This window comes from Ranitomeya imitator, chromosome 6 (genome assembly GCF_032444005.1).
Source record: "Ranitomeya imitator isolate aRanImi1 chromosome 6, aRanImi1.pri, whole genome shotgun sequence".
NCBI lineage: Eukaryota > Metazoa > Chordata > Amphibia > Anura > Dendrobatidae > Ranitomeya > Ranitomeya imitator.
The window spans coordinates 66,037,983-66,061,250 of NC_091287.1; the positions used below are offsets into that span (position 1 = coordinate 66,037,983).

Below are 23,268 nucleotides of genomic sequence, written 5' to 3' on the forward strand. Positions count from 1 at the left end.
GTTCGAGTATTACAGTTATTACAGTAGTCATTTTTAGCGACAGGACAACTCCTTTGAAAATGAAAAACAGTGTCCTCCTTTATTGTACTTTCACTATCTCACACAATGTATTAACTCTGTAGAGCGAAAACAAAAAGTGGCGTTATAGACCTCTGATAATATCAGCAAAATTTTAACAACTTGGGTCACCAATAGTGTAAAAAAAATTCTATGTTACCATTTTCAAAACTAAATTGTTAAAACGACCTTCCTTCATTTACCAATATGGTGTTGCCCCTTTCTATCACTAATTTAGAAAGTCACAGACTGCCAAAAAAAACCATTGCTACCAAAAACCTCCATGGCACAGTCAAAAGGTGTGCATTATCATCAAAAACTGCTGGCCTAAAAATGCAATCTAAAAAAAAATACTGCTTAAAAAAACCCCCAAAACTGTTATTTATTAAATGACTAAAAAACATTTCCAAACTAATATTAATCTTGAAGGACTGAATGCGGTCATGAAACGAAAACGAAACAAAAAACACTGGATATGGGTATGAAACAAAAAGAAGCCAAAAAAATAAATTAGAATTAGTCCAGAAATAAATATTCTAAGAAACAAAGCAAACAAAAATCCAATTCCGCTGCTAAATAAACCCAGAGTTAATTTGATAACAATCAAGCCCTAACGGAAATAAAAAAACTATGATGGAAATAAGACAATTTTTGGATTTTCGAACAGTTGTCTTGCACTGTACACTTCCTGTCGAAGGTTCAGCATTTATTTTGGAGACATTATTCTCTGTGAGTTACTAATAGGAAACACAATGTTCATACAACAAAGGCCAATATCAAGCCCTTCACAGTGGTATAAACTGCAGATTATGAAAGGTACAGTTATAAGATCGCCTATAACACTGACACAGATGTAGTCAAATAAAAAAACAAAAAGAAATGAACAGAAAATGGAAGTAGAAATGACAAATGCTTAAAGAACAAAAGAAAAGTATTAGCCTAACATAAAAGAAAAACTCTGTCCTTGTAGGTTTTACGCAAAATACTATGATGAACAAATACACTGGTCTGGGTAAAATTGGTGACTTACTAATTATCTTTATAAAATTCCAGAACTATACAAGAAAAACAGAGTTAAAGAGATCTCAGAAACAGAAGTCCAAGTAACATGGGTGTTCGGCAAAATCTTAAAAGTCTTTTTCGGTATGTACAAAAAGGTGTAGATTTGCAGCTTGCATTTGGGGTGAAACGCACAATAAGAGAACACAGATAATGGTTGCTCTACTTCCTCGAGGGCCTCGAACAGTAGAAAAGACTTCTAGACTAAATCACCAAAGCCTGAGTAAAAGGTCCATACCTTCTAAACCAATGGACTTAACCGAGTGTAATGTGCAGATGATGAGAAGAACAAGGTCCACCATTTCTTGAGATATTTAGTGTTCTCTAAAAAATGGTTTGGGGCCAAACCTAGAGTAAGGCAGCAGAAGAGAATTCGACTTTCCAAAAGACCGTCAAAGAAAAGGGCATAGTCTGCTGGTGGACAGCAGTAGAATTCTAGGACACGGATTGGAGATTTGGAAAGGCTCTTGCTGGAGAACCAGAACTGATGGGCAAGCATTTATAATTCTTAATATTTCGCTTAGTAAAAAATCACATATCCAAGACACTTGGCAACTATAAAACAAATAAACTGAGTCCAAACTGCAAGATCAAATTTAGCACCGCTCGCTTCCACCTTCGCTTCGTCTGCGCTGCTGACATGACAATAGTTGGTCGCTTCTCAGGTATCGTGCACTTGTCCTATTAATTAGAGAAGGTTACGCTATACCTATCGATATATCACCATCAGGTGCCATGCCTGCACCACCCACCATCTCCCGAATGTGTGAAGAATAGGTGCCAGGCTGGATATTCCTATTAAGCATTTACAAATTTAAAAAAAAAAAAGAAAAGAAAAAAACCCCACAACAGCCAAGAAGTTATTATACTCTTCTGCCTCTTCTATTTTCATTTCAGGGCTCATTATTCCAATAAGAAAGTGGTACAAACAAACAAGAATAAAGCGAGTCTTAAGTGAATACTCATCTATAAGAGGAGCCATCTGTGCAGATTAACGTCTTATAGCTATAAAAGGATTGGAACCAGTTTTCTTTAAATAAATTTTAAAATAAAATAAAAAAAAGAAAAAGCTCCAAATCCATTACGTCATTTCCTAAAACTAGAAAATTCTGAATGACTTTGGCCACCAGAGGGAGCTGTCTGCAGACAGTTTTAACATTAACTGTTTAACTGTATAAATAGTATGCACTAAGGCCGGGTTCACACTCGCGTCGGTCTGCGTATGGCTGCGTACTTCCTCCCTTAAGCTCCGCCTGGGGAGGGAGGAAGTACGCAGCCATACGCAGACCAGCCAAACACAAGTGTGAACTTAGCCTAAGACCCTCTCAGCGGCGGCAGCCAATTTTTTTTTTTTTTTTACACACCATCTAGATTTCTATACCAGAAACTTGAAACTCTACTCAATGTAAATCTCTAGATTACGACAATAGCCATTGGCACAGAACCTTTGCACTTTTTTTAGACTGAAAAAACAAAAATACAAACAAAAATAAAACTAAACATCTGGTACCGGAAGATGAACAATTTACTAAACAGGGCAAATCCTTGCAAATACATGGTAGATCCTTGGCCCTATAACATCTCAGGAAACATGAAAAATAAAAACAGAGCATACTTGTTTCCCCAGTAGGACCGCTCCAGCGATGTCTGTGCTGTTGTTCCCAGAGGGTGGCGTGACATTGGCTGCAGCGGTGACATGATAATCAGCGGCCTGTGATCGGCTGCAGCTAATCAACGTTCCAGCAAAGAAGATGTTCGCTCTGATGAGACAGTAACCGCTGCAACCGGTCAGCAACAGCCGATTTGTCATGTCAACGCTGCAGCCACAGTGTCACGCCACCCTCTGGGAACAACATGGAGACATCGCTGGGATGGTCCTGCTGGGGGAGGAGAGTATAGATTGTTTTTATTTTCTAAGGGGCCATGAATTGACCAATAGTGAGCAACCCCTTTAATTAGCAAAAGTGATAGGTTCCATTCACCGAAGGGTAATGGCTTCCACTTCTACGTAAACTCATGGACTTTAGTGCATCCACTACCCAGCTAAACACAAATGTTCATGGGCAAACTGTAAACTTCTGGGTTAGTTGGCGGCAAAAAGAGACTGGCTTACCATTAAAAGTACTGGAAAGTTTGCCAAAAACTATGATTGAAACCATCAACGCACATGTTAACAGAGCGTTACTAAACTTAACCAAAACTGGATTACTACTTTCTCCTAGGCGGAGCCTGGAAATAGAATATTGCTGTTTGACGCCCGTTGACGAGGTGTCTTCCCTGTAGAGTAAACCCTGGACTTGGACTCCAGCAGATCTTTACATCACTGAACCAATCATCTAAGCAGACGTGTCAGAAGGAGCCAGCTTCAGACTTATCAAATAATAAGGTCTTAGGATGAATTTTATGGAATATGTAATCAAAATATTACAGATTTTAAATAAAGTTCCTAAAGCCGCTACTTATGACACGTCTTCTGTTGGCTGCACCCTCCCAAGACGCTGCCGACCTACGAGACGTTTCCCTGGCCCCCAGGTAAGTAAGGCAGGTGAAGGCGGCACAGCGATCAGATCCGCTCACAGCTACACGAGAAGGCAATCAGCATTCACAGAAGGAAAAGCTACAAACTTTATGCACATACTTGGTGCATTTTAACCTCATTACTTATTAAAGAAAACAACAATAGAGCAATATGGCTCTGTTCACATTAAGGCTTTCCACCTGATGACTGGTATTTTTGATGGCATGTATGACTCAGTTTGGAGCACTACTCTTGGGGTAAAAAATACAAGATATCCATATAGAAACCTTGAAAGTTACTAGAATTCGTCAACCTCTACTGAGGATCCCCACGACTAATGCAAACCAACGAGGCTTGTACCCTGCAATATTTACTGCCATCTAAGGGGACGCAAAGTTTTAATAACTTTGCTCATGCACAGTTAGAGATGGCGGGTATATACCACTCACGCACAGCTGGAGATGGCGGGTATATACAGCTCATGCACAGCTGTAGATAGCGGGTACATACCGCTCAGGCACAGCTGGAGCTGGCAGGTATATACCGCTCAGACACAGCTGGAGCTGGCCGGTATATACCTCTCAGACACAGCTGGAGATGGCAGGTATATACCGCTCAGGCACAGATGGAGATGGCGGGTATATACCGCTCAGACACAGCTGGAGATGGCAGGTATATACCTCTCAGGCACAGATGGAGCTGGCAAGTATATGCCACTCAGACACAGCTGGAGCTGGCCAGTATATACCGCTCAGGCACAGCTGGAGATGGTGGGCATATACCGCTCATGCACAGCTGGAGCTGGCTGGTATATACCGCTCATGCACAGCTGAGATGGCAGGTATATACCGCTCAGGCACAGCTGGAGATGGCAGGTATATACCTCTCATGCACAGCTGGAGATGGCAGGTATATACCTCTCAGGCACATCTGGAGATGGCGGGTATACACCGCTCAGACACAGCTGGAGCTGGCTGGTATATACCGCTCAGGCACAGCTGGAGATGGTGGGTATATACCGCTCATGCACAGCTGGAGATGGCGGGTATATGCCGCTCAGGCACAGCTGGAGACGGCAGGTATATAGCACTCATGCACAGCTGGAGATGGCAGGTATATACCGCTCAGACAGCTGGAGATGCCGGGTATATACCTCTCAGGCACAGCTGGAGATGGTGGGTACATACCGCTCAGACACCGCTGGAGATGGCGGGAATATACCGCTCAGACAGCTGGAGATAGTGGGTACATACCGCTCATGCACAGCTGGAGATGGCGGGTATATACCGCACAGACACAGCTGGAGATGGTGGGTATATACTGCTCATGCACAGCTGGAGATGGCGGGTATATACCGCTCATGCACAGCTGGAGATGGCGGGTATATACCGCTCATGCACAGCTGGAGATGGTGGGTATATACTGCTCATGCACAGCTGGAGATGGCGGGTATATACTGCACAGACACAGCTGGAGATGGTGGGTATATACTGCTCATGCACAGCTGGAGATGGCGGGTATATACCGCTCATACACAGCTGGAGATGGCGGGTATATACCGCTCATGCACAGCTGGAGATGGCGGGTATATACCGCTCATACACAGCTGGAGATGGCGGGTATATACCGCACAGACACAGCTGGAGATGGCGGGTATATACCGCTCATGCACAGCTGGAGATGGTGGGTATATACCGCTCATGCACAGCTGGAGATGGCGGGTATATACCGCACAGGCACAGCTGGAGATGGCGGGTATATACCGCTCATGCACAGCTGGAGATGGTGGGTATATACCGCTCATGCACAGCTGGAGATGGTGGGTATATACTGCTCATGCACAGCTGGAGATGGCGGGTATATACCACTCACATTATAGACATATTGTCTAAATGATTTTACAACAGACTGATTGCGTGTACCCTTTTGCGCACCTCACCTATACTAAAGGTTACCGCACTGACTAAACAAGTTTTTAGAAATGGTTTCTAAATTGAGCATGAACCAATGTGTTAAAAGGGGTTGTCTGGCATTAGAAAAAAAAAACCACCATAGCTGCTTTTTAGAACAAACAGCGCCACACCTTTCCTCAGGTTGTGTGTGGTATTGCAGCACAGCCACTTTAACTTCCATGAAGCCAAGCTGCAATACCACACACAAAATGTGGACCAATGTCTCATGTGTTTATAATACGCAACACATTAAATGGCTGACACTACTACCCGGTTTCAGCCGATTAGTACCTGTATCTATATATGACTAGATATGGACAGAAGAAGGGATTCCTCTCTGGCATCTTCAGCAATGCACTAGTTACATTTCTTGGAGGAAATGGAATAATAGAAATGAGTCTGAAATCACTCCAGAGCAGCGCTCTTAATATTACCACCAAGCGACAATTATCAGCGGGAACACTCTTCAAGTATAGAGATAATAAACAGGGTGAAGACCAATTCACAACAGGTATTTCTTTCTATTCAGAACATCCTGATGTTCCTAATTTACCCGAACGCTTCAAGACTAATGGACAGTAGCTCAATCTCCAGTCAGAAAGTCTATGGTAGAAGGAATGTGCAGAAAATAAAAAATGGCCTAAATACTACACTATGGCGGGACATAAGAGACATTTTGAGGACACTGACCCAGTCAATGTCATTATTAATGTTGTAGTGACTGACACCTAGTCTCATTTTTAGTAAAGGTGCAACTATACTTGCAGATAAAGGACTATTCTAGAAATTGTCTGCGGGGAATGTATAGTGGTGTGAGGTCGTATGTGGGATTACTGATGCCCCGAGGAGAAGAGTAACCATTATCATGCATTCTTTCCTACAAATTAGGTTTGTTGTGACTTTTGCTTTTTTTTTTCCCCCTCGATAAGTCTGAAATGAGTCTTTTCCAGAGACATCCTTACATGCAAGGGTCACAAAATGCTACATGGCAAAGATCCATGTAGGAAAGTCTATAGAGCACATCTCCGTCTTATGGGTTTACTAGAAGTCTCCTCCGAGTCGCTTTCTTGAGTCATCAGATCCAAAAGCAGGAGACATTGCAGAGTCCAGGGTCTCTCTTCATCGGACTGTCAGCTAGAGATGAATGTTCTTTCATTCGGTGACCAGAGATACGTTGATGTGTGACAAGTCTATCATGTGCCTGAAATGGTTTAGAACAAGTTAGCAGATTTGGAATCATTCACTCTCCATATCGAGCGCAGCGATGTTACGTGGTCCCTCTAAGTAGGTCAAAGCCAAAACTAAGAACACATTTTCTATATCTTCTCTCTATAAATTCACAATAGTCAATTTCAGGTGTGATCACATTATACACTGCTCAAAAAAATAAAGGGAACACTAAAATCCCACAGCTTAGATATCACTGAATGAAATAATCCAGTTCTAAATCTTTATTCATTACATAGAGGAGTGTGTTGAGAACAATAAAACCTAACAATGTTCAATGTAAATCACAACTAATATCCCACGGAGGTCTGGAGTTGGAATGATGCTCAAAATCAAAGTGGAAAATGAAGTTACAGGCTGATCGAACTTCAATGGAAATGCCTCAAGGAAATGATGCTCAGTAGTGTGTGTGGCCTCCACGTGCCTGTATAATCTCCATACAATGCCTGGGCATGCTCCTGATGAGGCGGCGGATGGTCTACTGAGAGATCTCCTCCCAGACCTGGACTAAAGCATCCGCCAACTCCTGGACAGTCTGTAGTGCAACGTGACATTGGTGCATGGTGCGAGACATGATGTCCCAGATGTGCTCAATCGGATTCAGGTCTGGGGAATGGGCAGGCCAGTCCATAGCTTCAATGCCTTCATCTTGCAGGAACTGCCGACACACTCCAGCCAGTAATTTTTATCTGTTGTCTATTCCATTTGCACAACAGCATGTGAAATTGATTGTCAATCAGTGTTGCTTTTTAAGTGGACAGTTTGATTTCACAGAAGTTTGATTTACTCGGAGTTATATTCTGTTTAAGTGTTCCCTTTATGTTTTTGAGCAGTGTATTTAGTGAATACGTTCAGCCTATGAACAGGGAAAGCTCTAGGGGCGCACGGTGGATGTAGCCATAGGCGCCCAAGTCACCCAAAGAGAGCGCTTTTGACCCCAATTCAGGTCAAATCACATACTTTTCTTTTCATAATGGCAAAAAGTAATAGACAGGATTTTCCACAGTACAGTTTTTTCTTTCTTATATTGAGGCCAATGGATGAAACATAACAATATAACTTTAGAGAAGCATATTTTTGAGATATACACCTGGCAAGACTCCCAAAACATACCTTTTGAAGACATGTGAACAGTTGTAACAGCTGATACATGCTGCTCGATCCAGGGGAAGCATGTCTCAGATGCTGACTATGTTCTCAGGCATGTATGGTTGACTCAAACGCTCTGGCATTTCCCAGAAAAACAGTCTAAAAGCCACTAGGGACCAAGTCACCCAAGGTGGTTCTCCAGCAGCTTCTCACCACCTGGTGCTCTGGAGTCGCAGGTCTTTGCTTATAAGTGCCCACAAGGAGAGACCGGTCACCCCAGGGGAACCAGTGGGGAGAAACCACCTGGGACCTGCCTGTCCGACTAGTCTGCTGTGCAGCTCGGTTCCCGGATGCTTTTAAAGCATGTTTTTCTCTGAAATATTTCAGCGTTTCGGTGTCAAACATACATGGCAGAGATAATACAGCCAGCGACTGCTGCATACTGTCTGTGGTTCAGGCAGCATGTAACAGCTCTCAGGTTCTCTTAAAAATTTGCTGCATGGTATATGTTTTTGCTTTTTTTCCTACATGGGCACATTGGATACTGTCTTCACAAGTATACGATAGGGAACTCTCCTGATATTGCCAACATAAAAACCCAGCAGTATCATACACTGGCCATTCAGATAAAAAGGCCAGCCATATAATACAAGTACCAGGCCAGATCTGCTCCGACTAAAAGGGTAGCTCCAGAGGGAGCCCCCCGTGTCATCTGTTTGTCCTAAAAGATCATATCACACATACTCCTCACTATCACCCAAAGACCATGTTGTTTTCGTTTCTAGGCTGTACATTTTTTTCATGGCATTTAAAGGGAAACTCTGGTAATTTCCTACAAACACCTTCATAGTGGCCAACCAGCCGGTAATACTGGTGGTGCTTATTGAGGACATACCATCAGAACTTGCACATCCAGGAAGCCTCCAGAGAAGATGGTCACTGGTTCCCAGTGCTGAAGTGAAGAGGAATTTAAAGATAGAATTTTCTTAATTTTAACAAAAACATTTTTAGAAAAGGGCTCAAAAAGGAGACAATCTGGTTCCAGAGTTTCTCTTTGAAGAGAACCGGTCAGGACCTTTTATCTCACTAATTCCCCATTACTGGTTCATAGTGATGGGGATTAGGTTTCTAAACATGTCTCTAAACAAAACTTGTGTTCCTGGTTTATTTTGAACAGCATCCAGACCGCCCATAACTTTAAACGTTTGGGCGGTCCCGCTCCTACTCTACAGTGACGTTCTAAAACATCAGTGCAGAGTATGATCATGTAGCTGCCAGTTCCCATAGAGAAGGCCGAGAGGATTTATTACTGTCCATGTCATTTCGCTTGCTGTATACAGAGTTAAACAAGCGCTGTGTGTGCAGTAATGGGGAGCGCTGACGTTACATCCTCCTTCATACACGGCGATCATGTGATCACTGTATACAGGAAGAGAGCAGGAGCGGCTGGGTCATAGGAGACGCCGCCAGCAGGAAATAGGATGAAAATGCTAACACTTAAATATTGACATTTAGCCCCAAAAGGTCTAGGGGGAACAATGCGTAAAATAAATGAATAATTTAAAAAAAAAAACTGCCACTGTCAATCCAAACTGCTATTCAAGTGTTCAGTATATAAAATTAATTGCTACAGAATGGGGAACAAACTTTAATTTTTTTAGAGTGATTTAAAAAAGCAAAACAAAAATGTGTAAAATAAACACTTATTTCCCCATTGATATAGCCCAATACCAGGGGAATAAAAAAAGGAATATGACCGCAACATAAAAATGAAGCCATGTGTATCATGAAAAATAGACTAAAAAATAACCGTATTTTTTGGACTATAAGACACACTTTTCATTTCTCTTAAGTATCGGCATACGTGACCGCCGGCAGCAGCAGGAAGCAGGCGGCTGACAGAGCGCGCTACTGAAGAGGAATGGATACTCACTGCTCTCTGCGATGAACGGTCCCGGTGAGTATTCCGGCAGGTGCGCCCTGCTTGTGAGCAGCACATGATGTCCCTGCCATGCGCTGATTACAAGCATTAAGCATTTGCTGACACCGGAGCAGGACGCTGCGACTGCGAGTGAGCGGAGGAAGGTAAGAGTAAAGGTTTGTGTTTTTTAATCTTTTCTGATGGGGCCATGGATACCAGGACTGGAATGGGGTCAATCATACTGTACCAGCAAGGAGATGGGGCAAATCAATCATACAAGGACCTGGATGGGGCCAAATTAGTCATACCAGGAACTGGATGGGGCCAAATCAGTCATACCAGGAACTGGAAGGGGCCAATCAATCATACCAGGAACTGGATGGAGCCAAATCATTCATAACAAGAACTGGTTGGGGCCAATTCAGTCATACCAAAAACTGGATGGGGCCAAATCAGTCATACCAGGAACTGGATGGAGCCAGTCATTCAATCATGCCAGGAACTGGATGGAGCCAGTCAATCATGCCAGGAACTGGATGGGGCCAAATCAGTCATACCAGGAACTGGATGGAGCCAGTCAATCATGCCAGGAACTGGATGGAGCCAGTCAATCAATCATACCAGGAACTGGATAGAGCCAGTCAATCATACCAGGAACTGGATGGAGCCAGTCAATCATGCCAGGAACTGGATGGAGCCAGTCAATCATGCCAGGAACTGGATGGAGCCAGTCAATCATAACAGGAACTGGATGGAGCCAGTCAATCAATCAATCAATCATACCAGGAACTGGATGGAGCCAGTCAACCATGCCAGGACCTGGATGGAGCCAGTCAATCATACCAGGAACTGTATGGGGCCAAATCAGTCATACCAGGAACTGGATTGAGCCAGTCAATCAATCATACCAGGAACTGGATGGAGCCAGTCAATCATGCCAGGAACTGGATGGAGCCAGTCAATCATGCCAGGAACTGGATGGGGCCAGTCAATCATACCAGGAACTGGATGGGGCCAATTAATCAAACCAGGAACTGGATGGGGTCAGTCAATCATACAAGGAACAGGATGGGGCCATTTAATCATATCAGAATAAAAATGGGACCATGCATACCAGGACTGGGATGGGGCCAATCATACCAGAATAAGGATGGGGCCATGCATACCAGGATAGGGATGAGGAGACCATATTTACCAGGATATGTGATCTTAAGTACAGAATTGACCATTTGACCATGAGAATTTGCTTCACTTTTTTTTTGCTCCTAATTTTCTTTTTTAAAACCTAGGTACGTCTTATGGACTGGTGCGTCTTACAGTCTGAAAAATACGGTACTTGAAAATCTGAACGAGAAATTACTTACACTTTAAACTGTACGTATAGGGAAAAAAATTGAAAAGGTGCAGTCTGTAGAAAAAAAATAAAAGAGTATGGCGGGTGCCACATGCTAATTACAGCTGAAGAGACATGGGGTGGTGCCTCCCTCCCCAGCGGTCACATGAACCAAGCCCTTTTTGATAGGCATGCTCCAGCCTCCTGCGGGGCTCCGGCCTCCGCTTTATCTGTGCACTTCGTATAAACTGGAGGTGGTTTAGGACAATCCATTCCATCCAGAGCCACAAATCAAGACAAGAAAGAGATGGTAAATATGACTGATTGAGAGAACAAAAACAAAATATCAAAGTGACTCTTCAAATGCAATGAGCAAAAATTGTAAAAACTTCTAAAATTTTAAAAACAGCATACAGACTGCAGCGTGTGCCGTCAGTGATTTTCATAGACCTACAAATGCTTCTCACTAAATTAGAATAGCATCAAAAACTTAATTCATTTCAGTTCTTCAATACAAAAAGTGAAACCCATATATTATATAGAGTCATTACAAACAGAGTGATCTATTTCAAGTGTTTATTTCTGTTAATGTTGAGGATTATGGCTTACAGCGAAAACCCAAAAGTCATTATCTCAGTAAATTAGAATACTTTATATCACCAGCTTGAAAAATGATTTTAAAATCCCAAATGATGGCCTACTGAAATGTATGTCCAGTAAATGCACTCAATACTTGGTCGGGGCTCCTTTTGCATCAATGCGGCGTGGCATGGAGGCGATTAGCCTGTGGCACTGCTGAGGTGTTATGGAAGCCCAGGTTGCTTTGATAGCAGCCTTCAGCTTGTCTGCATTGTTGGGTCTGGTGTCTCTCATCTTCCTCTTGACAATACCCAATAGATTATCTATGGGGATAAGGTCAGGCGAGTTTGCTGGCCAATCAACCACAGTGATACTGTTGTTTTTAAACTAGGTATTGGTACTTTTGGCAGTGTGGACAGGTGCCAAGTCCTGCTGGAGAATGGAATTTCCATCTCCAAAAAGCTTGTCGGCAGAGGGAAGCATGAAGTGCTCTAAAATTTCCTGGTAGACGGCTGCACCGACTTTGGTTTGGATAAAACACAGTGGACCTACACCAGCAGATGACATGGCTCCCCAAACCATCACTGATTGTGGAAACTTCACACTAGACCTCAGGCACCTTGGATTGTGGCCTCTCCACTCTTCCTCCAAACTCTGGAACCTCGATTTCCAAATGAAATGCAAAATTGACTTTCATCTGAAAACAACACCTTGGACCACTGAGCAACAGTCCAGTTCTTTTTCTCCTTGGCCCAGGTAAGACACTCCTGGCATTGTCTATTGGTCATGAGTGGCTTGACACAAGGAATGCGACACTTGTAGCCCATGTCCTAGATACGTCTGTGTGTGGTGGCTCTTGAAGCAATGACTCCAGCAGCAGTCCACTCCCTGTAAATCTCCCCCAAATTATTGAATGGCCCTTTCTTAACAATCCTTTCAAGGCTAATATTATCCCGGTTGCTTGTGCACCTTTTTCTACCACACTTTTTCCTTCCACTCAACTTTCCATTAATATGCTTGGATACAGCACTCTGTGAACAGCCAGCTTCTTTAGCAATTACCTTTTGTGTCTTACCCTCCTTGTGGACTGTGTCAATGACTGCCTTCTGGACATCTGTCAAGTCAGCAGTCTTCCCCATGAATGTGGAGCCTACTGATACAGACTAAGAGACCTTTTTAAATGGTTAGGAACCCTTTGCAGGTGTTTTTTGTTAATTATTCTAATTTACTGAGATAATGACTTTTGGGTTTTCATTGGCTGTAAGCCATAATCATCAACATTAACAGAAATAAACAGTTGAAATAGATCACTCTGGTTGTAATGACTATATAATATAGGATTTTCACTTTTTGTAATGAAGAACTGAAATAAATTTACTTTTTGATGATATTCTAATTTAGTGAGAAGCCCCTGTATATGGATAATTCTTATCTGTGACTGTTATTAAAAATAAACAGCAAATATTCTTGCATTCTGTGAAAAACAGACGCCTGAATGAGGACTAAGGACATCATTAGAAGCGTAGTCCCCTGTACCATAAACCAGTAGTGGCTGTTTAGTGAGGTGGAATGTCCTAATAGGTTCCCTTTAGTGAACCCTATGTACTCAAACTCCTCAAAATTAAACTCATTGATTGTTCAATAAGAGTCGTTGATTATAATGAAAGGTGAAACGGCTAAAACATACCTGTGAAACCTCTGCTGAAATTGTGAAGCATGGAGAGGACTCTCAAATGTTGCAATGGCTTTTCTTTGATGGGGAAACATTTGAAGATTCTGCAAGAAAAAAAAAAAAAAAAGGAAAAACAAAGATGATATATACGGTAATTTAGAGACAAATCCATATGCAACATATTTGTTTCTACTGCAGCAGAAAATCCAAGAGAACGTATTTTTCAATAATATTTCAAAGGGGCCTAAAGGGGTCGTTCAGGACTTTTTCTGAGACTAAAAATGAACAGGCGGGTAATTGCCAACTACCTGCCTGTTATACCAGGCGCTGGCACAGAGAGGTCACTGATCGTGATGAGCGAGTGTACTCGTTGCTCGGGTGACCGAGTATTTGTGATTGCTCCTCGGAGATTTAGTTTTCATCACGGCAGCTGAATGATTTACAGCTACTAGCCTGCTTGATTACATGTGGGGATTCCCTAGCACCCAGGCAACCACCACATGTACTGAGCCTGGCTAGTAGCTGTAAATCGTTCAGCTGCCAAGATGATAACTAAATCTCCGAGCAATCATAAATATTCGGAGGTCACCCAAGCAACAAGTACACTCGCTCATCACTAGTCACTGACCATTCCTGCCAGCTCAACCACGTTAAAGCAGCCGCTTTTCTTCTTTTGGGCTGTTCTGTTGATGGGCATGATTTCCGGGTCATGCTGATTGACAGCCTGCTTCCCGCAGTAAGACAGTAGGAAGTCGGCTGACAATCAGCATGACATGTGCAGTCACATCAGAGCAGAAGAGAAGCCACTGTGTCAATTTGATGTCAGTGGACGCTGCTGATTCACTGGCTGGAGCGTTCTGTGACAACATATTTTGTGGATGAGATAGATTATGAGGAATTCCAGGAAAAAAAAATTACAGAACGTTAGGTATGGCTTGTAATGGCATCCTAAGTTGAGTGATAAGGCTCATTAGGGGGTTGGACATTAACTTTTGAAACCTCCAAATCGCTAACTTTCTGTAGGATATCTAATTTACATACCTTTTTCCCCAGAGAGCATTGCTTGGCCTAGAAGTCTTGCTATGTCACCTTGTCGGATGCCATCAAGAGAGACAGTATATTCTAGATATCTTTCAAAATCCTCTCACTCATATAATCAGCACCCTGCTCTACAATGACGGGACGCAACCACCCTGAAAAAGCTCTACAGATAAGTCTATTCCTTTTTTTGGAGTCTTTAGTTTGGCTAATATCCTTATTCGGGTTGCAAGACTTGTTAAAAAGTCAAACATTGTCTTATAGGGAACGCATCTACAATTGGAGGTCAGTTTAAATGTTTTTTTTTTTTAATGCCATTTCATCATTACAAACAATTCCCACTGATCCATTAAAAGTTAAAGATATTCAATTTTAATTTAAAAAAATAAAAACATCCTTACATATATGTCTTTAAGAATGTTCAACAAAATGGTCACAATGATCCTACATTTTCCTTTGTAGTCAGATGTACATTTTAAAATAATAGCATCATGTAAATATAAGAAACTGCACGGATTAGAAATTAGAGGGGTTACCCAGGATTAAAAAAATAAAATAACGGCTGCTGCCTTCCAAATATAGCTTTAAACCTGGCTGCGTGTATAGGCTTGTACATTACATCATAATCAGTATTGAAAATAAAACATTGATCCCCCCCCGGGCTTTTTTTTTTTTTTTTTAGACTAATTGCCTATTGTTTCAGGAAACAACACATGTATATCGCCACAATGGTTGGATCCAGACCCTATGTTTTGTATTGAAGCGTGTGTTAGGTAATTGTCAAGGAAATGGGAGCAGAGTTAGGTGTGACATTGCATTTTAGGAGGTGGATCCTGTTTTAATAGTATAGATGTGTTACTTGTCATTGTAATCATGACTCTGCTGATCAGAAACCTTGAGGGGAAAACTCTTCCTGAAGGAAATCTGATCAAATCTGTGTTAAGTTTTTTTGTAATGCAGATTAATTCCTTATTTTTTCAATCCATTCCTGAGTAATGACTTTTCCTACAACAGCTCCCTGGTCTCTTTCCTCACCCACCGCCATCCTGTGTCCACTGAAGGACCTGCCTCCCTAACCAGAGATCTTGTGCAGACAGCTGTCATTCTCTAAGGGCAGTACTTTCGGAAATCCCCGTAAGTGAAGGGTCAAGACCCCTGAACTTGTAGTTCATTGACAAACAATTGAAAAGTGATTACTTGGGAATGGAATAAAGGATTTTAAAACAACAAAGTTAAAAAATTAATCAGCATTACACTGACCTAACACAGATTAGATCAATTGGGGGTAACAAAATCCTGGCAGGTTCTCCTGAAAGGACAGGAAGTAAAAATTGCAAGATTACTAACTATAAAATTTTAATAAAAATCATGGGAAAAACCTGATTTAAACAATAGGTAAATTTCTGATGATAGCTTCTCGAACCAATAAACGGTTTGCATTTTTTGTTTTCAGTAATCAATGGGACTACCGAAAAAATGGCTGCATAATGGCTGCAAAATTAGCAACTTGTCTAAACCAATTTCAACTCATGTCACTGGTTCAGGGAAAATAAGGTCAGTCCATTCAGCGTTGTGTTTCAGGTCTAGGACACATACTTTAATAGAGGTTACATTATTTAATGATAATTTATTAATTGAATCCAAATACTTTTTTTGGATGGCGTTACATATTAAAAAGGAACAAAACACAAACCTAAAAAGGGAAATAGGTTTAATACAATTGTGCGCATTTTGATAATGTGTTACCGCATGAACAGTCATCATGTGACTAATGGAGGCCTTCGAGACGCTCCATAACAAATCTGAGCCTTTACACCAGTGGTGAACAGCACAGTCAATTGTTTGTAACTAAAGCCAATGAGATTGCATTGGGCCTTAAAGGAAACCTGTCACCTCCAAAATCAAAGGTGAGCTAAGCCCACCGGCATCAGGGGCTTATCTACAGCATTATGGAATGCTGCAGATAAGCCCCCGACGTATCCTGAAGGATGAGAAAAAAAGGTTATACTATACTCACCCAGGGGTGGTCCATCTTCTTATGATGACGTCCTCTTCTGGTCTTCACGCTGCAGCTCTGGCGAAGGCGTACTTTGTCTGCCCTGTTGAGGGCAGAGCAAAGTACTGCAGGGAGCAGTCGCCGGGAACGGTCAGAGAGGATACATCGGGGGCTTATCTACACAATTCCAGAATGCTGTAGATAAGCCCCTGATGCCGGTGGGCTTAGCTCACCTTTGATTTGGGGGGTGACAGGTTCCCTTTAAAGAGGACAGGCTGGTGGTCTAAAGTCAGGATCTACTGGTCACTACTGAGGAAAACTGGTATACAGCAATCTGTCCATCACTTACTTCGATGATCCCTTTGCAGTGGTTGAGGGGGGCAACCATCTTGCTCCATTTTCCAGCACTGAATGGCAAGTGTTAACCGTTAACATATCTGCTAATGAGCCAACACAACGAGGGAGAAATGTGAAAACTCCACAAGAGTGTGGCCACGTCGGGGTGTCCTGCAGGTAGGGATGAGCGGACCGGTGGATGTTCGGTTTAGTCCAAAGTTCAGTTCAGGTATCAGAACTCTACCCAAACCCCATATAAAAGTCAATGGGGACCCGAACTTTGGTGCTGTAAAATGGTTATAGTAAGGGATAGGGGGTTGCCAAAGGAAGCAGAGTATCTCTCTCGTCTCACGGAACTCCAAACACTAAAACGGACATCCGGAAGAAGTCCGTGTTCTGAGTCCAGCCACTGGACACTAGGCGTCGGTACAAACCCCGAATTTTACAGTTTAGGTTCGCTCATCTCTAGCTGCTGGGTGACAAGTAGGATTAAATTATTGTTTATTCCAGAGACTAAAGGATTATGATAAAGCATCACAGCCTGTGCTGAAAGAGCCCTATTACAGGGTGTAAGGATATTCCAGGGCGTGCTCAGTGACTAACAGGGCACAGAAAAGAATTATAGTGTCACATGATCCTTTTCAGAGTAAGGCTATGTGCACACGTTCAGGATTTCTCGCAGAAAATTCCTGAGAATTCCGGACATTTTCTGCAAGAAATCTGCAAGAAAACCGCACCGCGTTTTTGCCCGGACACTTCCCATTTTGGAGTGGGAAATCCACAAAAAAAAAAAAAAACGGAAAATTAATGAACATGCTGCGTTTTTTTCGCGGAAAAAAAACGCATCATGTGCACAAAACATGCGGAATTCATTCTAAATGATGGGATGCTTATTGTATGCGATTTTTTTGCGGTTTTATAGTGTTTTTATCGGGAAAAAACGCGAAAAAAACGCAACGTGTGCACACAGCCTAAATGTTTGGCTGAGGAGGATCACGTGCCAACACCGTCACAAGACTTTTCAGATCTGGTAATTGACAGAGTGAGGGATCGTGTGATAGTCCACGTGACATAAAACCAGGACGTGCTTTCTTGGTTTTGTGATCTCTAACAAGTTGATGACATGGTGACACGGGCTCTTAAAGGAACATTCACATAGGAAATCGGACATACTCTTGCCCACACTCGTTGTCAGTCTTTACAATTTGCTGCAAAAATTGTGCAAAGATTTTGCAGAGAACACAGGGCTTGGTTTTCTTTGCATATTCCACTAGCAGATGGTTGAGGGGATTTCTGGCATTTTTTTGCTTCTATTGCCGACAAACAGTGGTGGCGCGGTATTTATATATCTGTGTGTACTGGATCACAGTATAGGTATAAAAAAAATAGTATCCTATGGCTATTTTCCTGACAAAAATTGTAAACCTATAACATGGCAGTTTAGTATTCCACCCTCCCCTCTACATATACATGTAGGCTCATGTGAGGGTGGATGTAGTTTCAAAGATTAAAAAAAAAAAAAGAATAAGCCATCACAAGACCCTTCCGGGGTAGATTTTCTTCCATGGGAGACAAACACCAGACATGCTGAAATCTAACATGCCTGATGCTGCGGGAGAGTTTAGACATCCACACACATTATATCTTACATCTTACATCTAATGTGTATGGGCACCTGTAATAGGATCTAAGTGGTAACGTTTCTTCTTGTTGAGAGTTACAAGCCAAGACTGGCATGTCAGAGTGAGGAGACTAATAAGCCATGCATCATCCTCTAGGAAATCAAATCTGCAAATTGTCTCTTCAGAGAGGAAGAGAACTAGAGCTCTAGTGCCACCTAGTGGAAGCACCAATCCTAAGTCAAAATTGACCTTTTAACGAGCCTTGCAATATGACTGAGGATAAAAGCCAAACCAGAATCTCAATTTGCAGACAGGTTTTTTCGGGAAGAAATATTACCCCTTCGATCCCAGTCTTAAGCCTTTCACCTAGCCAAATCAGATCTCACACTTTGCACTGACGAGCAGCAATACCCCGAAACACTGTCTGCAAAATTGAGATTCTGGTTTGACCATTATCCTAAGTCCTATGGCAAGGCTCATTAAAGGGTCGATATTGACTTTTAGGATTGCTACTTCCAATAGGTGGCGCTAGAGTTCTAGGTCTCTTCCTCTCTGAAGAGGCAATTTGCGCACCTATAATTACTAATAAGTCAATCCTTTGTGCACTGGTTTCTTAAATATAAAACAATATGTATGAAGGCTAAAAAAAAGTAATAGATCCAATAATGACGAATAGTAATGAAATACACGATCTGGTTACTCCGAATTCTCATTTATTACAAATATTAACCAGTAACAACTTTTTGATGTACAAAATAAGTTCCTCCAGCTTCCGTTACAGAACAAGGTAAAGAAAACAATATAACACGGCAAACTGCCTAAAAAAAAAGAATATGATTAATCAAGACAAATAGAATGTATCAGTGGCAACAGAAAAACATTTTCCAATAAAGATATTGATTTTCATTTGGAAATCAAAATGGCCCAGCATCTAATTGGTACTTTTTTTCCTCTCTATAAAAAACGAAGCCTTCCCGCCTATCTAGCACAGATTTATGTTGACAAACCCTGCATGACATCGATTGTGCATGAGATGACAGCAATCAGATCACCAGTTTCCTGTACATTCAGTTCTGATCTACCAAAGGATATATGGTAAAGGTGTCAAATACGTGACCAGCCCAAAGGACACATTAATGGGGATGCTAATCAAGGAGGCCAGCATGGCGCCCATGCATCTGTATAACAGATCAAGCTACCTAATAACTCCCACAGATTGTCTCCAAGACAAAAGGATGCCCGAATGGCGGGGAGTCAGACAGCTGTGACCTACATACCACTACAACTAAATGACACTGGGACTAATGGACAGCTCCGAAAGGCTGACCATTGACTAAAATGGCCATCAGGAAAATTCATGAGTGTGTCATTTTTTGGCACGGTGCTTTCCTAGGACCACACAGTTTGGCACGGTGCTGTCCTAGGACCACACAGTTTGGCACGGTGCTTTCCTAGGACCACACAGTTTGGCACGGTGCTTTCCCGGGACCATACAGTTTGGCACGGTGCTTTCCCGGGACCATAGTTTGGCACGGTGCTTTCCCGGGACCATAGTTTGGCACGGTGCTTTCCCGGGACCATAGTTTGGCACGGTGCTTTCCCGGGACCATAGTTTGGCACGGTGCTTTCCCGGGACCATAGTTTGGCACGGTGCTTTCCCGGGACCATAGTTTGGCACGGTGCTTTCCCGGGACCATAGTTTGGCACGGTGCTTTCCCGGGACCATAGTTTGGCACGGTGCTTTCCCGGGACCATAGTTTGGCACGGTGCTTTCCCGGGACCATAGTTTGGCACGGTGCTTTCCTAGGACCACAGTTTGGCGCGGTGCTTTTCTGGGACCACAGTTTGGCACGGTGCTTTTCTGGGACCACAGTTTGGCGCGGTGCTTTCCTGGGACCACAGTTTGGCGCGGTGCTTTCCTAGGACCACAGTTTGGCACGGTGCTTTCCTAGGACCACAGTTTGGCACGGTGCTTTCCTAGGACCATAGTTTGGCACGGTGCTTTCCTAGGACCATAGTTTGGCACGGTGCTTTCTTGGGACCATAGTTTGGCACGGTGCTTTTGTTGGGACATTGGCACTTTATTCCACTGAATAATCTAGTGATATGCCACCAACGTCTTTAATAGGACAATCACTCGGTCGTTTGATCACTATAGCTTTTTATGTGGATTTTCAAGCGATTTTGCTTCACAACAAACCACAGTGTGAACATCCTCTAATATGGGAAAGGAAGCATATATTCATGCATCAGGCAACAACAGTAACTTGATTACAGTAAGGCTAGGTTCACATTGCGTTAGTGCAGTCCGTTCAGCGCATACACTAACGGACTGCGTTAACGCAAGTGCTGAAAAAGGATCGCATTTATGCGATCGCGCTAGCGCAGATGCTCTATCTGCGCTAGCGGTGACGGACCCGAAAACGCTGTAGACTGCGTCCGAGGGTCCGTCACAGAATGACGGCACATCACTAATGCATGCCGATTATAACATGCGTTAGCGATGCGCTACATAATGGCAGTCAATGGGTGTGCTACCGGATCCGTTACATAGCGTTAGTGCCGCTATGTAACGGATGCCATCAGCGGACTGGCATTAACGCAATGTGAACCCAGCCTAATTAAAGGGGATGTTCAAGTTAAAATTAAAAGTCTGCAGTCGGCTGTAGGCATTGAACAGCGAATAAACAGAACAGAAAAACTGCTGCTGGTTTCACAACAGAAATACTGACGTGGAAAGCACAAGACAAAAACAACAAAAAAAAATAATGAAAAAAAAGAAACAAGGGAAACAATTGCATCTTTGAGCCACAGTAGATCTTCGTAACATCTTACTAGTAACTTATCCTCACAAGCACATTAGTCTTACAGCTGGGGCTCTGTACTAAGTCAGTGGTGTCTCCGTATGTGGTAAATTCATCATGCCTAAAAGTCACATAAAAACAGAATGATTTAACCATCACATCAGGAGCAACATAAGGAGATATGAGAAGATTGTGTCGGTGTGGACCAGACGTCTGTACACACATCGTCTTACCGCAACTCCATTCAAAGTCAGAAAGTTCCGATGTCGTTGTCGATAGTTCTGTGGGGTGGTCACACTGAAGTAGGAGAGTCATAGGAACTCCGAAAAAGCTTTCATAAGAAACTACTCATAAGGTTTTTATTATAAAATGTTATTTTTCTGATTATCAATAACAATGAGAGATTCTGGAGAGATTGCAGTTTTCACTGTCGATTGAAGAACAAGCGATAGACTGACCATTTGCAGTAGTTCACTAATATATGACACAATCTATGTAATCCCAACTTAGGCTGTGTGCACACGGTGCGGAATTTATGCGGATCTGCAGCGGCTTTTTCAGCGCAGAAACGCTGCAGTTCCGCACAGTGATTTACAGTACAATGTAAATCAATTGGAAAAAAAAGCTGTCCTAATGGTGCGGAAGAATCCACATGAAAACCGCTGCGAAACAAAAGTACTTCTTTTGTGCGGAACTGCAGTGTTTCTGACCCCTTCCATAATAGAAATCCGCAGGGGTAAAAACCGCAGAAAATCCGCATCAAAACCGCACAAAATCTGCGGCAAATCCGCACCTGCGGTTTCTGCCAGGAGATGCAGATTTTGTGCGGAAAATTCTGCACCCCAATCCGCAACTTGTGCACATAGCCTAAATCAGCTCCGACACGAGTCACGTGGGCAATACTATAACTGTGACCTGCAGTAGTTGGAAGCTGTAGCATTATGTACAATGCCGCTAGCCGATGCGGTGTGGGGATCTCTAGAACGGCAGCCGTCGGGCAAGTAACACGTTAAGAGAAAGGTGACGCTTTATAGCATCTTTCTCATATCGGCATCCTAAAGTTGCATTTTCAGATTTTAAATCACTACAAAAATGGGCAAATCCTACCAAAACCGATCTTCTGACAAACAAGATATGTGATCATCAAAGTAGCCATGATCTCAGCCCACCAGATTTAGCAACAGGGTTAGTTATTGGAGATCACTAACAGTGCTCTATGGATCTGGAACCCAGCAGAGATACAGCTACACACCGAGTAGTGGCAATAATAAGGAAGACTCATTGACGGAGGAACTTTCAGACTTTGAGTGGAGTTAACCTTTAAAAAAATAAAACTTAAATCATCAGCAAATCTTATGCAAAAAGAAAGTCTATGAAAACCAAGAGCCATAATATCTTGCTACTTAAAGGGATTATCCAAGCTTACGACATGGATGACCTAAGAATAAGAAAATCAGCGGGCACCCAACACTCGGCACCCCCTCCGATCAGCTTTCAGCAGACCATCTCTGCACATTGTTTAGTGGTTGTTCTCAGGTGCCGCAGCTCAGTTTCTGACAATGGCCACTGCACGGTGTATGGAGCGGTTCTGCTCCACACGCTGCTGACATCCGGCCCACACAGAGCACCTGACTGGTGGGGCCACCGGGTGTTGTAGTCCTGGAGAACCCCTTCAAATTACAGGGAAAATAACACTTTTATTACGGTTATCAGGTGACATAATGTAAGCCGAGAGGAGAGGACGGAGGGGCACAAAACTCTTTGCCAACAAAGGTGTTCAAATGTCAAAATTTATTCTAGAGGAACCACATTTGCATAAGGCTCAGATTTGTAAGTATTTTGTGGTCGATATTTACAATTGGAAGCTGGATGCGGTTTATCTTCTGGCATTTTCTGGTAAATGATAAGAGTATGAAGCCCATCATTCCAAACATTATCAAGGACAGCTAGCATCTACTTTTGACAATTTTCCAGTTAATTTGATAAGTTTTTAAAGTATAATTGCAATTCCATAAAGAAACATCATATCTTTAGGTTATTTCATAGCTTCATGATCGGACACCCC

General features: G+C 42.7%; 1 protein-coding gene across 3 annotated transcripts in view; it reads right to left on the reverse strand.

Moving 5' to 3' along the window:
• Window positions 1-2,474: 2,474 nt before the first annotated feature.
• RBM33 (RNA binding motif protein 33) overlaps window positions 2,475-23,268 on the reverse strand; it is a 145,743-nt gene continuing 124,949 nt past the window's right edge. The window contains exons 18-20 of one of the 3 annotated variants that reach the window (XM_069729732.1): window positions 13,423-13,511; window positions 8,798-8,854; window positions 6,726-6,787 (exon numbers count right to left, since the gene is read on the reverse strand). In XM_069729732.1, the coding sequence (XP_069585833.1) occupies window positions 8,839-8,854; window positions 13,423-13,511 (105 nt within the window). In that variant the 3' untranslated portion in view covers window positions 6,726-6,787; window positions 8,798-8,838. Of the gene's footprint in view, window positions 6,788-8,797; window positions 8,855-13,422; window positions 13,512-23,268 lie in introns of all 3 variants that reach the window. The other 2 variants (XM_069729730.1, XM_069729731.1) reach the window with 2 other exon arrangements.